Below are 14,062 nucleotides of genomic sequence, written 5' to 3'. Positions count from 1 at the left end.
ATAAAAGATAGGGTGGACAGAGTAGGGGGTTTGAATGTGGAAAACGGAGCATGAAGGAGTTCATAAGGGAAGTTTTACAAAACTACTTTTTCAGCTTACTTGTTTCCTATCAAACACTCTACAATCCAATCAAATCAACTTCTTACAGTTCTCCATACATTTCTGATCTCTATAATTTTTCAGTGACAGTCTTTCTCCCCCATGTCTGGAATGTATCCCCTCCTCACTTTTACCTCTTAGAATATCTATCTTACTTCTTCAGCTCATACTCCACCTTCTATATAAAACATATCCTGATCTTTACCACCTAATATACCACCCCCCATCACCTCTCTATTTTCCTTATACCCATATAATAAGGCAAACCTACCCTGTTTGTTTCTAGTAGATCCCATGTGCTAACTAAGTACTTCAGTGATTTGCAGATGATTAAGCCCCTGGTTGCTTTTGGCTGACCACCAAACAGTGCTGAAAGACTGCAACATTTAGGTATTACAAAACAATGCCTTTTTTGACCACCTAGCAGGAAGGACCAATGACACAGTGGACCTTTTAAAAGAGAATGACCACCCAATTCACTCTCTTCTTTAAACTTTCCAGTGGAGCAAGTAGCTGGCTTTGACACCTTTATATACCTGGAACATAGTAGGTACTTAATAAAATTATGTTGACTTGACTATATCCTTATATGTCTGCTTTGATAGAATGTACATTCCCTGAAACCAATGACTACTTTGTCCTTGTCCCCACTGCTGTTTGTTGATTGAATGAATGATGGTGCTTTAGTTTGGGCAGCCTGATTTTTTGATAAACCTAGTCAGCCCAATTTTGTTATTTCTTCCAGCAGCGATCTTGGACTTGGAGCAGAAGGGGATGAAATGGATGATGGAAGTAGTTGAGCACTGAAGATTTACAGGGCAAGAATAACAGAAGGACAAAGTGGCAAGTGATTCTAGAGTGGAGGATAGTGCCTCCTTATAAAGGTTAATTAAGGTGTCAAGACTAGGAAATAAATTAAGAACAGGAATAGTAGATTGCAGAGGACTGAGTGACTGGAGAGAGAGATAAAGGTGAAAAGTAGGTTCACAAGGAGCCGGTGGGAAAGACAGGAATTTATTCAAAGAAGTGAAATTCAGTTTATAATCTTGGTTTCAAGTGAAGAAGTTCTATATTGTGATTATTATGAATATGAATATATGTTGACATTCTTATTAGATTATACAATCCTCTATAGTAGGATAGGTTTTATATCTTTTTTTAGCTTCTTTAATCCTGATGAAATAATCTAAATAAGTGCTGAAAAAAGATACAAGAAGAAGATATGAAGATGAAGGATACAGTGAAGGATTCTTCAATTACTCTGTAACATTTATCTATTGGACAAGAGACTGAAAGCAGTTGCTTTTCACATAAATTCAACTATAATTAACATGGAGCCAGCTGAAACTTTATTTTTATTATTTCAGAAAATTTACGATTTCTCCAACTTCATTTATGGACTGGGGAACTAAGTGATTTTCTTTGTTTAAATACTTCTTAAACCAAATTTCCAGTGACTTTAGAGACCTGTTATGATTCTATTATGGGCAGGACATTGAGCATCATATTGCTCGAGATAAGATTATTTTATAGTTTCTGGTTGATCTGTGGCTATTTCATGGGTCTATTACGTTAGTTCTGAAAGATCTGATAGAAAAAAAACAGCTTAGAAATGTTTATAGACAACTCCTTGTCTCTGAAGGATACAGAATACACAGGATGAAAAGCAAACAAGCTAGAAAAATATTATGCTTGTTACATAATAACTTAATATAATATAATTGCCATAGTAAACTAACAGGGCCTCTTAAGAATTCTTATGTTATTATAGTGTTATGGTTTCCAAGAAAAAAATGTACATTGCAGAATCACTCATGATTGGCCATTGTGGAATTTTATATTAACATGCATTAAAGATCTTTTGCTCTGTGGAATATGACAGACACTTTGTGTAAGCTACAGTAGGTAGAATTCTTCTCCTAGAGAAGAGAACCACCTAGTTAGTGCTAATAGACAAATGGCATACTCAGTCCAAATGCCGATAGTATTTTTTATTTCTTTCCTTAATGGACATAGTTAAGAACTACATCATCTAAAAAGAAAGTTTATTATTAACAAGTATTTATTTGATACCTCCTAAGTGGAGGTGCTAGAAATGCTCAAGGTGCTTACATTCTGTTGTGGAAAGATATACATGTAAACCATAGAGTTATTGTAACTGATATATAACTGATATAGTTATTGTATCTTAACTGATTTGTATAAACTGGTATGACCTTGGATTACTCACAACCTCTGTGAGCTCATTTTAACTATATCATAAGGGAAGCAAACTAAACACTTGTGTGCTTGAGTCAGCTTGTCCCAGCTCTCAGGAGTCAACTGTCAAATTTTCATTGTCAACATTTACTCTTGGAAATTGACAAATGTTATAAATCAGGGCTTGATTCATTGTTTTGTTGACTGTCTAGACTTAAGAAATTTGGATTGAGAGATATTAGGAATCAGGAAGATGGAGAAATAATGCAGATTAAATTTTAAATATTTAGAATTAGGAAGATGGAGAAATAATGCAGGTTAAATTTTAAAGTGTGTATCCGTGTGTACTTTTGGGTTTTTGGGAGCTGATTATTAAATATTACCAGCATCCCTGACAGTAGAAATCCCTTAAGATTCTTGTGACTTTGCTTTAGGTAGCAATGCCATTTGGGAAGGGGTTGAGATCAGATGTCGAATAAACCACAGTCATGATAACAAATAAAAATAAACAATGATAAACTAAGTCTGGGACAGTGGACTTTTATGAAATTCTCTATAGTATGTTCTTCTGATTAAAGGCAAAAGTAGACAGAGTGATAGAATTGGGGTCATAGAATCTGATTTTAAATTCAATTTCTATTACAATCTTGTGATCTTGGTCAATCATTCCTCTAGACCTCATTTTCCTCATCTGTAAAATGAAAGAAATAGACTCAATGGTTCCAAGATTCTTTCCAGCTCTGCATTTGTGATTTTCTGATCTATGATTTTACATAAGGGCAAAAGGAATCTGAAGCTATCATCTCTTCCACTCACTTGCCTCTAAGCAAGATTACATAGCTATTTCTCCTGTATCATTTTGAAAGGGAGAAGAGAGACCCAAGTTTGGTGGGTTACCCACACTGTTGTTTTAAGTCTTTTAAGTCTTCCTTAATTTCTCACATAATGTACTAGTTTCCAAGTCATATGTCCTTTTCCACTGCATCTGCCCTCTAAGTTAGAGACATTACTATATAATACAGAACTAAAGCCAGAATACAGAAGCAACACATTAAGATATTTAATACAAGAAGAATCTTTCCTAGAATTTTCCTAAAGACTTCTCTTTGGAAAAGAACAACAAATAATGAAATGAACCATAATAACACATTGAGAAACAAAACCTCACTTATCCAAAATCTGGGCATTTTTTAAAAATGGATTCACATTTCCTTATGTCTGCCTTTCCCATTAGAGATACTTATATTATACCAAATGCTCATTATGGGAAATTTTTAAGTATCAAGTCTCCCTGGTCCTGGATTCCTTTGGCTGACTAAAGCTTACATCAATATGTGCTTAGTGGTTTCAAAAGCATGCTTTTCCCCACCCTACCTCCTCTTTTTCTGACTCCTTGTCTCTTTCTATCCATTTCTGTCTCTGCCCTCCACCACCTCAGCAAGGAACAACAAATGATCTGAATTAAAAATTTCGTGGCACTTGCTCCCTAAATAAACATTGCTACAATAAATGGATTTTGACTCTTTTCAGGCTACAGAATAACTTGCAATCAATAAAAATGGCTTTAGCCTTTCTCCTCCTTAGCAGTACCAATGTAGTGATGTGCCTTCTGACTACATGAGCCTGAAGAAGTAGAGTAACAAAAGTTGTATTTCAAATCTTTAATAAATTTCTTATTTGCCCATAGCCTAATTCCTTGGATGCCAAGGGCTTGTTGATGCCTGCTTATTTGTTTCATTAAATTTAGACTGGGGCAAGCATCTTTGATAAAGCTGGGCTTTACAGAAAGATTTATGACTTAGTGTCTGAGCCTGCACTCCCACTGGCTATAAATCTCCAGATTTTCAAATCTTTAAACTGTTTACTCCCCAGCTTCCAGAATTAAGTCCCTCTGCCTTTTTCCATCCGGCCACCACTGACTATGTCCAGTCCACTATAGATTCAAAACCAGCAACCAAGATGCTTGTCCTTCCCTATATTGTGAACCTCCCACATACCCAAAATAAAGTTTTTACAGCTAGCTTTATAAACAATGTGGGGAGAGGGATAAAAAAACACAGATTATTAGAACTAAAAAAAGTACTTTAAAGATCACAAAATCCAGACCTCTCATTTTATAAATGAATAAACTGAAGCAAAGGTGGTAGGTTGTAGGTTGTCTAAAGCAATGTAGCTAAATAATAGCTAAGGGGAAATTAAAACTTAGATTTTCTGTTCTCAATTCAGTGTTCTTTTCATTGTATTGTAATACTAATTTATTGTATTACTTAATAAAAGAAAGCACCACATTTCCAAATAGCAACATAAGCAGTTACCCCTGAAACTTCTTGATGGACTGTTTGCATTCAAAGATGATAAAAATAGAAACAATGGCTATTTATACTTGGTCTGAGCCATCAAAATTCAAACAATGAGCAAGTGAGGCTTGATCTGGGACCTATTATTGGCCAGTCAGGGAGAACTAGAGTGATTTGAGTTTAAAGGAGCATAACACAAGTTAAAGTAGCATACTCAGGTAGTTCCAATTAAATCCCAGTGGTCTTTATCAAAACCTGTTTTACCAGGTTTCTTTCAAGAAATCATGAATGAAAACTGCCTGAGACAAGAGTACTCAAAGCCTTTCCAACCTGATAAAACCCATTAGTCCTTGTATTCTGTTAACCCAGCCTTCTAGAATCCAGTGTAATCCTTATTCATGGTTAGGTAGAATTTCCAGAGTAGGATTTCCATGGATAACAGACCATTTTATACTGAATCTGAGTATATGCCACTGATATGTATTAAGTACCTACCATGCACAAGACATGGTGTTAGGGCTTGTGGACCCAAAAACAAAAGAATGGAAAAATAGTTCCTTTTTCCTCAAGGAACGTTCATTCTCTTGGAACACACATATCAACAGATAAGTAAACACAAGTTAATTTAAGCAGAACTAGAAAAATGAGGGAAAGCTACATGTTAGTAAGCAACTGAGCTGAGCCTTGAAAAAAAGCTAGGGATTCTAAGAGAAGGTGGTGTAAAGACAGTGCATTCAAAGCATGATGAGAAGCCTATGCAAAGTCATGGAGGTGGAATATGGAAGACTAAGTTCTAGGAATGGCAAGTAGATCACTAGAGCAAAAAAAAAAAAAAAGAAATGGAATTATGACAGGGAATACTATGAAATAAATTTGGAAAGATAGACTGGCACCAGATTGTGAAGCATATCAAATAGCAGAGTAAAGTCCATTTTTTATCCTAGTGAGCCACCAAGGATTCTTGAGGGCAGGAAGCAGAATATGACGTGGTCAACTGGGGCTTTAGGAAGATGATTTTGGCAGCTCTGGGAAGAATAGATTGGAGAAGTGAGAAACTAGAAGAAGAAGAGATCATGCTCTGGGGAGATCATGCACTTAGCTTTTGGAAGGCACACCTTAAGACTAGATCATCCTGATTGTTGAGTGCTGCAAGCTAGCTTAGCCCATGTGCTGGATATATCTGGCTAGCTCCAGACCCACTTACTTCCCATCCCTGCATCCTTCTATGTCCCCTTCTCTTCTTGATAACTGCTCTTTTTTCACATACTCCCCTCTCCAGCCTCTGATCCTTACTCTTGGAATTACCACTCTTTCTACTTCTTGTTACAGAAACCAGTATTTAACCATTACTGATGCTTTTGATATGGCAATCAACTTCCCACTGATTGCATTCACTATTCCTATGACTTCCCAGACCAAAACACACTTCTCTGGCCACCCTTCTCTCCTAAATATGTCATTTCTTCCTTTTGAAACTAAGCTTCTCAAACACCCGGCATACCTCACTTTTGTATTTATTGCCCAACCTTTTCAGTGCAGTGCTTGGCACAGGCAAGTATTTAATAAATGCTTTTTATGCATTCATTCATTCAATGTTTACTTGCAATAGTCTGGGCAAGAGGTAAGGAAACACTGGCTATGTGAGTGGAGAAGAGTTGACAGATCCAAGAGACGTTGTAGAGACAATATTATTAAGATTTAGAAACTAATGAAATTCAGGAGTAAGGAGATTGAAGAGTTTGGGATGATTGATTCTCACATACCAAAGAAAATTTGGTTTGAAATAGTTCAGATTTAACGACAGGTGCTATTTTCCAAAGCAATATGGGACAGCTAGATAGTGCAATGCATAGAACATCGGCCCTGAATACAGGAGGATCCAAGTTCAAAGCCGGTAGCAGACATTTAACTTAAACAAAAATAAAAAAAATTTAAAGAAACAAAAGGTGACAATATTAAAGTTATTGATAATCCCTAGAACATTATTATTAAGAAGTAAACCTTAAGCCTTCAAGCAGGGCTGGTGGGTTCAAGTTTAACTCTGTAACCAATATTGAGGTTGCAATCTCTATTTCTTGTTTCTACAATCACTAGAGTGAAATGAAGCCTACAAACAAGTATGCAAATGTTCCAGTCCACAATGCTAATTTTTAAAGGAATTCACTTTTTACTATGAGATATATAATTTTTAAAACTAAGTTTAATTATCACTCTTTTCTATTCACCTGGTGGAAAATATTACTCATTTAGGCCCATTGCTATTGGGGGAAATATATATATATATATATATATATATATATATATATATATATATATATATATATATATATATATGTATGTATGTATATGTATAATTTTTTAAAGAATCTGAAGCTATTGGAGTTGGAATAAGTGCAGAAGTCATTTAGACCTGCAGTTCTCAAGTATGGAATCTCAGGGCCCTTTGTACTCATACAAATTATTGAGGATCTTCACAAGAGCTCTAGCATGTGTGGATGATTTTCCACTTTGTCATATTAGAATTTAAAATATTACCAAAAAAGTTTCTGACTTTGGGGACTCCTGGGGTCCCTGCACCAGAGACCTGTTAATCTAGTCCATTTCCTGGGTAACATGGGAATCCTCTGTGCAACATAACCTGACAAATGACCATCTGGTCAGTCCAAGAACACCTTTGATCGTGATTATTCCGTCATATCCGACTCTTTGATTCTATATGGTATTTTTTGGCAAATATACCCGAATGGTTTGCCATTTCCTTCTCTAGTGAATTAAGACAAACAGACCTTAAGTTACTGGGCCAGGATCACAAAGCTAGTGTCTGAGGGTTGTATTTGAGAGGGTGGGTTTTCCTGTCTTCAGGCTCATTAGCAACCTTGAGCAATTGCCGAAATTGAGCTGGCTCCTTCGGCAGCCCATTCCTCTTCTGAACAATTCTCATGCTAGGGAGTTCTTATACAATATTCACACCTAGAATGTCAGGTTCAATTCCAACTGTTCTACTAAGAGGGATTTTACAAACATTGCAACTTTGTGCTCCCCACCAAGTCAGGTAGCACAGCAGACAAAACACTGGGCTTAGAGACAGAAAGATCCAAGTTCAAATCCAGCATCAGACACTTACTGGCCAAGCAAATAACTTCTGTTTCAGTTTCCTCAACTAGAAATATGAGGATAATAATAGTACCTATTTGCCAGGGTTGTTGTGAGGATCAAATAAGGTAATATTTGTAAAATGCTTAGGATAATATGTGGCACATAGTAGGTCTTTTATAAGTACTTCTTTCCTTCCCTTCCAGAGCATGCAAAATTACCATGATGCTAAATATGTACTTTTTTCTAGTATCAAACACCGAGACTAATATCTTCTTGCTATTTAACTAAAATGTAATTTGTATTAATACTTTTGCCCATAGGATACATGTAATACTTCCTGAGATAGTGACTTTAAGCATTTTTCAATCAAATTTTTTTAAAGTTACTTTCTTATGGTTAAAATATAAAACCAATCTTGTTTGTGATTCAGCTGTTTTAGGCTCTTGTTAACCCTGTGTCTTTCAGGCTCTGTGGTTACCCTCCTTTCTACGACGAAAACGACTCCAAACTTTTTGAGCAGATTCTCAAGGCAGAATATGAATTTGACTCCCCCTATTGGGATGACATCTCAGATTCTGGTAAGTAGCCAGTCTTCCTAAGGGTGCAGCATGCATGATCCCCCAGGCTAGTCACCTGCTACCCTTAGCACCCCATCATTTCTGAGGTTCTCATTAAAGCTCCCATGCTCTGTGCATGCTCAGAACCTCCAGAAGAATCTGAGGGTAGTCTTGGCTGGTGGTATTTACACCAAAGTCAGTGGAAAAATCATTGCTAAGGATGTACTGATCTAGTTTCTAGACTTGCAATTTTCAAATAGAGGGCTTCAGATCCCTTTTGCACTCTTAAAAATTATTGAGGATCTTCAAAAGATCTTTAGTTACCATTGAAATTTGTCATATTAGAATTTTAAATATTATGAAAAAAAGGTTCTGACTTTGGGGGTCTCTAGGTTACCTGCAGCAGATTTTGGGAACAGCTCATAAAATGCCTTAGATAAAGTAACCAAAGATCTACGTAACAACTCCCTTCTCCAAGAATTCCAGTGATAACAAGAGAGCTTACTTGCTCCTACTTCACTAACAAATAGCATAATTATGCAGAACTTATTCAATTCATATAAACTGGCATCCAATATCCAATCAAAATGCATTTGTTGAGTGCCAGCTGTATAAGACGATAAACTAAGTTTTATCCAGAGTCCATGGGCAGAAGATAAAGTAGAAAATTCTAAAAAAAGTTAGACATCTTCCTCTAGGCACAATCTGATACATAGCAAACACTTAAAAGTGTTTTACCTACAATGAAAGATTGTACTTGATGAGCCCTAGGGTTTTCTCTTTTGTTGTTTTATTATTTGGTCATGTTTGGCTGTTAGTGACCCCATTAGAGTTTTTCTTGGCAAAGATCTTAGAGTAGTAGAATAGTTTGCCATTTCCTTCTCCAGATCATTTTATAGATAACACTGGGGGCAAATAGGATTAAGTAACTTGTCCAGGGTCACAGAGCTACTGTCTGAGGTCAAATTTGAACTTAGGAAGAGTTTTATTGGGCAATGGTATAACTCAAATGCTTGGTGCCACATTTATTCTCTGTATCAAAAAAAAAATGGGGAGTGAGTTGGCAAACTAGAATCTGGGGGCCTAATCTGGCCTGCCTTTGTAATCCACAAATTATTAGTATTACTCCAATTTAAAATAAATGGGGAGGGGGGCATACTACCAAACAGCTTTGTGTTTATTATAAAGCATGAAATATTAGATAAAACTTTGATAGATGTTCATTGTCTTTTAACAGCTAAAGATTTCATTCGGAATTTGATGGAGAAGGATCCTAATAAAAGATATACATGTCAGCAGGCAGCTCGGCACCCCTGGTAAGAAAAATCATGCAGCTTAAGACAATGATTGTCAAATTCCTTTTCACTACAGTAATAATTGGGAGATCTCAATTATGAACCCCATAGGTTACTATCACACTTCATTATAACCAAGATTTTCAATCTTCTTCCTAAGCCAAATCCTGGCTTCCTTTTCCCCCTTCTGTAGATGTTAACAAGGGGCTAATTGACCAAAAATAGCAAGAGAAGCAACATCTACTCCTTGGACAGCCATATCTTAGCATTAGCTTACATTTATAAAGTACTTTCCTTATAACACTATAAAGTTGATTGATAGTATATGGCTGTTCCTATTTTGCAAATGAGAAAAGTCAGACTGAGAAAAGTCAGTGACTTACAGTGGCCACATAACTAGTGTCAAAGCTGGCTCAAACCCATCTTCCAATTCCTCACAAAAGATGACTGTACAGACATATATTCCCTGACTTATATAGTCCTGACAAATAGAAATCTGAATGAAATCAGAATAGATTTCTTTTTTTAAAAAGACTGCTATTCATTGAACAAAAAGGATTTTTCACTCTTATGATAAGTTACTTTAGGATTCCTTAAATAGTATCATAGTATATTTAATATGGGCGTATTAACATATATATATATACATAAATCTAAATGATGTATAGCTTTAAAGTACATATCTCCCATATAGAATTCCCTTTTAATAACATATTTATTACCTATATCAATAGGCTCTGGCAGATTCTGGCTAGACTGAAAGATTTCAGATATGGACCAGGTGACAGACTGTCCAACTTTCTGAGAGCCAATATAGCTAAGTATAAAGATTCATTACCAGCAGTCTGGCTACTAGGCTATGAATTCTTTGACTCTAGTGATTTAAGGGGAAAAAAGAAAAGCAAAAAAAAAAATCTTAAAGTCCTATTTATCCATAATCTTTCCATAGTTATGATGCTAGAATGGTTAAAAAGAAAAAAAAAAGGAGTAGAGGATTCAAATTAATTTTAAATCATTCTTAAACATTGACAGTTGAAACTAAATTCCTTTGACCAAGGACCAGTGAATCCTTCATTACTATAGGAAGAACTTAACCACATCAAATTTTTTGTTATAAAATGATGTCAAAAACTCACAAGTTCTCCTCAAAGAGGTAAATGAAGGGATCTGATAGAGTTGTTTCCATCATGTACCCAAAAGTAATGAAAAATATCAACCCATGGATCACTTAGTCATCTCATTTGCAGTGCTACTGATAAGCAAAAGCAAAAAGATCATCATGGAAATAATTGCAATTTACATTTGAATCTTTAGTAGAGAAAAACTGGAGAACATCTGCAAAGAACTTAACTCCAAATGAAATCAGCAATGTAAACCTTCATACTTAATGATTTGGTGAGCAAACATAGATATTGAGCAAGATTCTCATCCCCAAAAAGAATTGGAAAATATGGTATAGGATTAAGAAATGAACCAAGATTGGTGGTACCATCTATGAATCCCTGATATTAGGAAAGCTGAAACTGGTGGATCTCTTGAGTTTGGGAGGCTTGAGTTTCAATGGTCTAAGTCAATCAAGTGTCCTAGTGTACTGTTAATTGGAAGATCATGGACAATGTTGAAAAAACAACAATAATAAAAAAGAAGAACTGATCATATTTTACTAAAAAAGAAATAATCAATACCTGATATGACTCTTCAAATTCAAATGTTTGTTATTGGTCACATCATTTATTGATTAGAGTAAAAGCCAAAATTGACCCACTCAATTTTAGAATTAGATTATTTAATTTCCAATTGGTTTTTAGTCTATCTTTCCTTTCCCCTTTATTGAATATAATTTTTATTTCATTATGGTCTGAAAAGGCATTATTTTCTGTTTCTGCCTTTCTGCATTTGATTGTGAGATTTGTATGCCTAAAATGTGGTCAGTTTTTGTGTAGGTGCCATATACTGCCAAGAAAAAGGTGTATTTCTTTCTGTCCCTATTCAATTTTCCTCAGAGGTCTATCATATCTAGGTTTTTCTAAGATTCTATTAACCTCCCTAGTTTCTTTCTTATTTATTTTGTGGTTAGATTTGTTTGATTCTGAGAGGGGAAGGTTGAGGGTCCCCCACTAGAATAGTTTTGCTGCCTATTTCTTTCTGTAACTGTCTTAAAATCTTCTCTAGGAATTTGGCTGCTCTACCACTTGGTGCGTACACATTTAATATTGTTACTATTTCATTATTTATGGTACTTTTATGATGCACTTTCCTTCATTAACTCTTTTAATAAGGTCTATTTTTACTTTTGCTTTATCTGAGATCAAAATGAGCAAAAGTCAAAATTACTGAAAAATTAGACATGGAGAAAAAGTAGCTAAGGAATGAAATTAAAGTAGTTCTAACCTAAGCTATGGAAATAAATCACTAACTGGAAAAAATAGAAAACCAATAAAAGACATGATCATTTCTTAGACAAGCCAAAATGATCATGTGACATTTGTTACAACAAAAAAAAGTCAAGTAAGTCCCCACACTTCTCCATGCAGCAAACCCTTGATCTTTCAGCCACATAGAAAGACATGGTAGTCAAGGGGCAACACTGTTTTATGGTACTTGATCATTTCCAAACTGATTGCAGATATGAAAAGGAGAAAATAATCAGCAGTACTGATTTATAAGATTAGCTAAAAAGAATGAGGTGGGAACATACAAATAATTTACATGTCACCCAGTCAAACCAGACCATCCTCAAAGTATTTAAAGATGCAACTGAAAAGAGAAGAAATAGAAACAAAATAGAACAGATTTTTCATCACTTCTATGGAATCCATTCTCATCATCAAAGATGGTAGAACCATTATTTTTAGACTCAGCATCCAGTTGCCAGAGGAGGAAGTAAAATTGGCACTTAAAGAAGAATGATAGTCAAGAAGAATAACTGGACCTGAACAAGTATATACAGAAGGAATCTAATCTAGAAACAATACGATTATGAAAGGTACTGAAAAATAAATTTTCAAGATCTCAAAGTAGGGGAGACAAGAAGAAAATGAAGAAAAGTGCATATGGTAATATGCACTAAAATGGTATCAATAGCAATTGATCCTCATGTTGATCCTGATTTCTCATCTCTAAAAAGTCTAACCTTTTTATTTACAATTATACCTTAACATTATTTTTTTAATTTGGAATTTCAAATTCTGTCCATCTCTTTATTCCATCCTCTATCATTGAGAAGGCAAGCATATAATTCTATAAAGTATAAGAATTGTCTCCACATCCTTGAAGAAAACATGCTTTCACAAATGATTTTATGTAACACAACACATTTTCCTTTACATAGTCCACAGAATCACAGAATTAGAAGAGATCTCAGAGTCCAGAAAGAACCCTGTCTACAACTGGAAACTTTGCTGAAAGATTTCTAATAAGGAGGAACCCTCTACTTTTCCAGATTCTTATCCTCTTTGGTCAGTCATTCTGTCTTCCTCCATAAATCCTTTCTAGACTCTCCTACAACTTCATATAAATTACCTTCCTCCTTAGATACATCATATCCTATCTCCTGTCTATAATAGTGTCTATCATCTTTAAACAATTCCATTTCTGTCTGAATCCCTATTGACAATGATTACCTATCTGAACTCATTCCCCAATGATTCCCACCTAGTCAAACCACCAGCTTCTCAGTGACTCTGAACCCCAGCTGTCATATTATTTAAGCTCTTATTTCCATTCATCTCTTTCCTCATTTCTATTCCCCCTCAACCCAACCTCTTATAAATCCTATTGCAAAGATACCCAACCCTTCTACTGTGTTTCTGGAATCTACTCCATAGGTAATAAACTTTTAATAAATATCCTAATTTTTTCCTTTCTTCTTTTTTTTTTCTGAGACAATTGGGATTAAGTGACTTACTCAGGGTCACAACAGCTAGGAAGTGTGAAGTGTCTGATACCAGATTTGAACTCGAGTCCTCCTGACTTTGGAGCTGGTGCTCTATCTACTGCACCACCTAATTGCCATTTCTCCTTCCATTTTCTCATTGAGACATAACTTCCTTCTAATAACTCAGCTTTCTCAGGTAGCCTTTCTAGCACTGGTTGCATATTCCCTCATACTCCTCACATATTGGGAAAAGAGGGAGCTCATGATGCATAATATCACTTTTCTTAGTAAATTAAGAATAAAGTCATGTTCTAAGATTGAATTAAAGAAGAAGAGCAGAATTAGGATCTCAAGGGAACAACTATAGTGGAGAGCAAGATAGTGACTTAAGCAAAATGCAACCAAGAGGCCCATTTGACATTTTATATAAGACTCAAGCATTGCACTATACAAACAAACAAAATCTACTCTTAGGGTAATATTCAGGAAATTGATATTAAAAGTAGGGCAAAAAGACAATTGGCCAACTCAGTGATGGGGGATTCATAAAGAAGGAACCACCCAACGAAGGAGCACAGGGACTAGAGATTTGAGAGCTTCTCATCTCTCATTCTTCTCTGGCTTGTTCACTGGACTTTTCTC

General features: G+C 35.5%; 1 protein-coding gene across 1 annotated transcript in view; it reads left to right on the top strand.

Annotated features, from left to right (window-relative positions):
• The window catches only part of CAMK1D (calcium/calmodulin dependent protein kinase ID), a 475,460-nt gene that overhangs the window by 447,048 nt on the left and 14,350 nt on the right, over positions 1-14,062 (top strand). The window contains exons 7-8 of the mRNA XM_074268635.1: positions 8,157-8,269; positions 9,486-9,564. Coding sequence (XP_074124736.1) covers positions 8,157-8,269; positions 9,486-9,564 — 192 coding nt within the window. The remainder of the gene's footprint in view (positions 1-8,156; positions 8,270-9,485; positions 9,565-14,062) is intronic.

Source organism: Sminthopsis crassicaudata, chromosome 5 (assembly GCF_048593235.1).
Source record: "Sminthopsis crassicaudata isolate SCR6 chromosome 5, ASM4859323v1, whole genome shotgun sequence".
In the NCBI taxonomy this organism is placed as follows: domain Eukaryota; kingdom Metazoa; phylum Chordata; class Mammalia; order Dasyuromorphia; family Dasyuridae; genus Sminthopsis; species Sminthopsis crassicaudata.
This window is presented reverse-complemented; position numbering and strand designations above follow the sequence as displayed.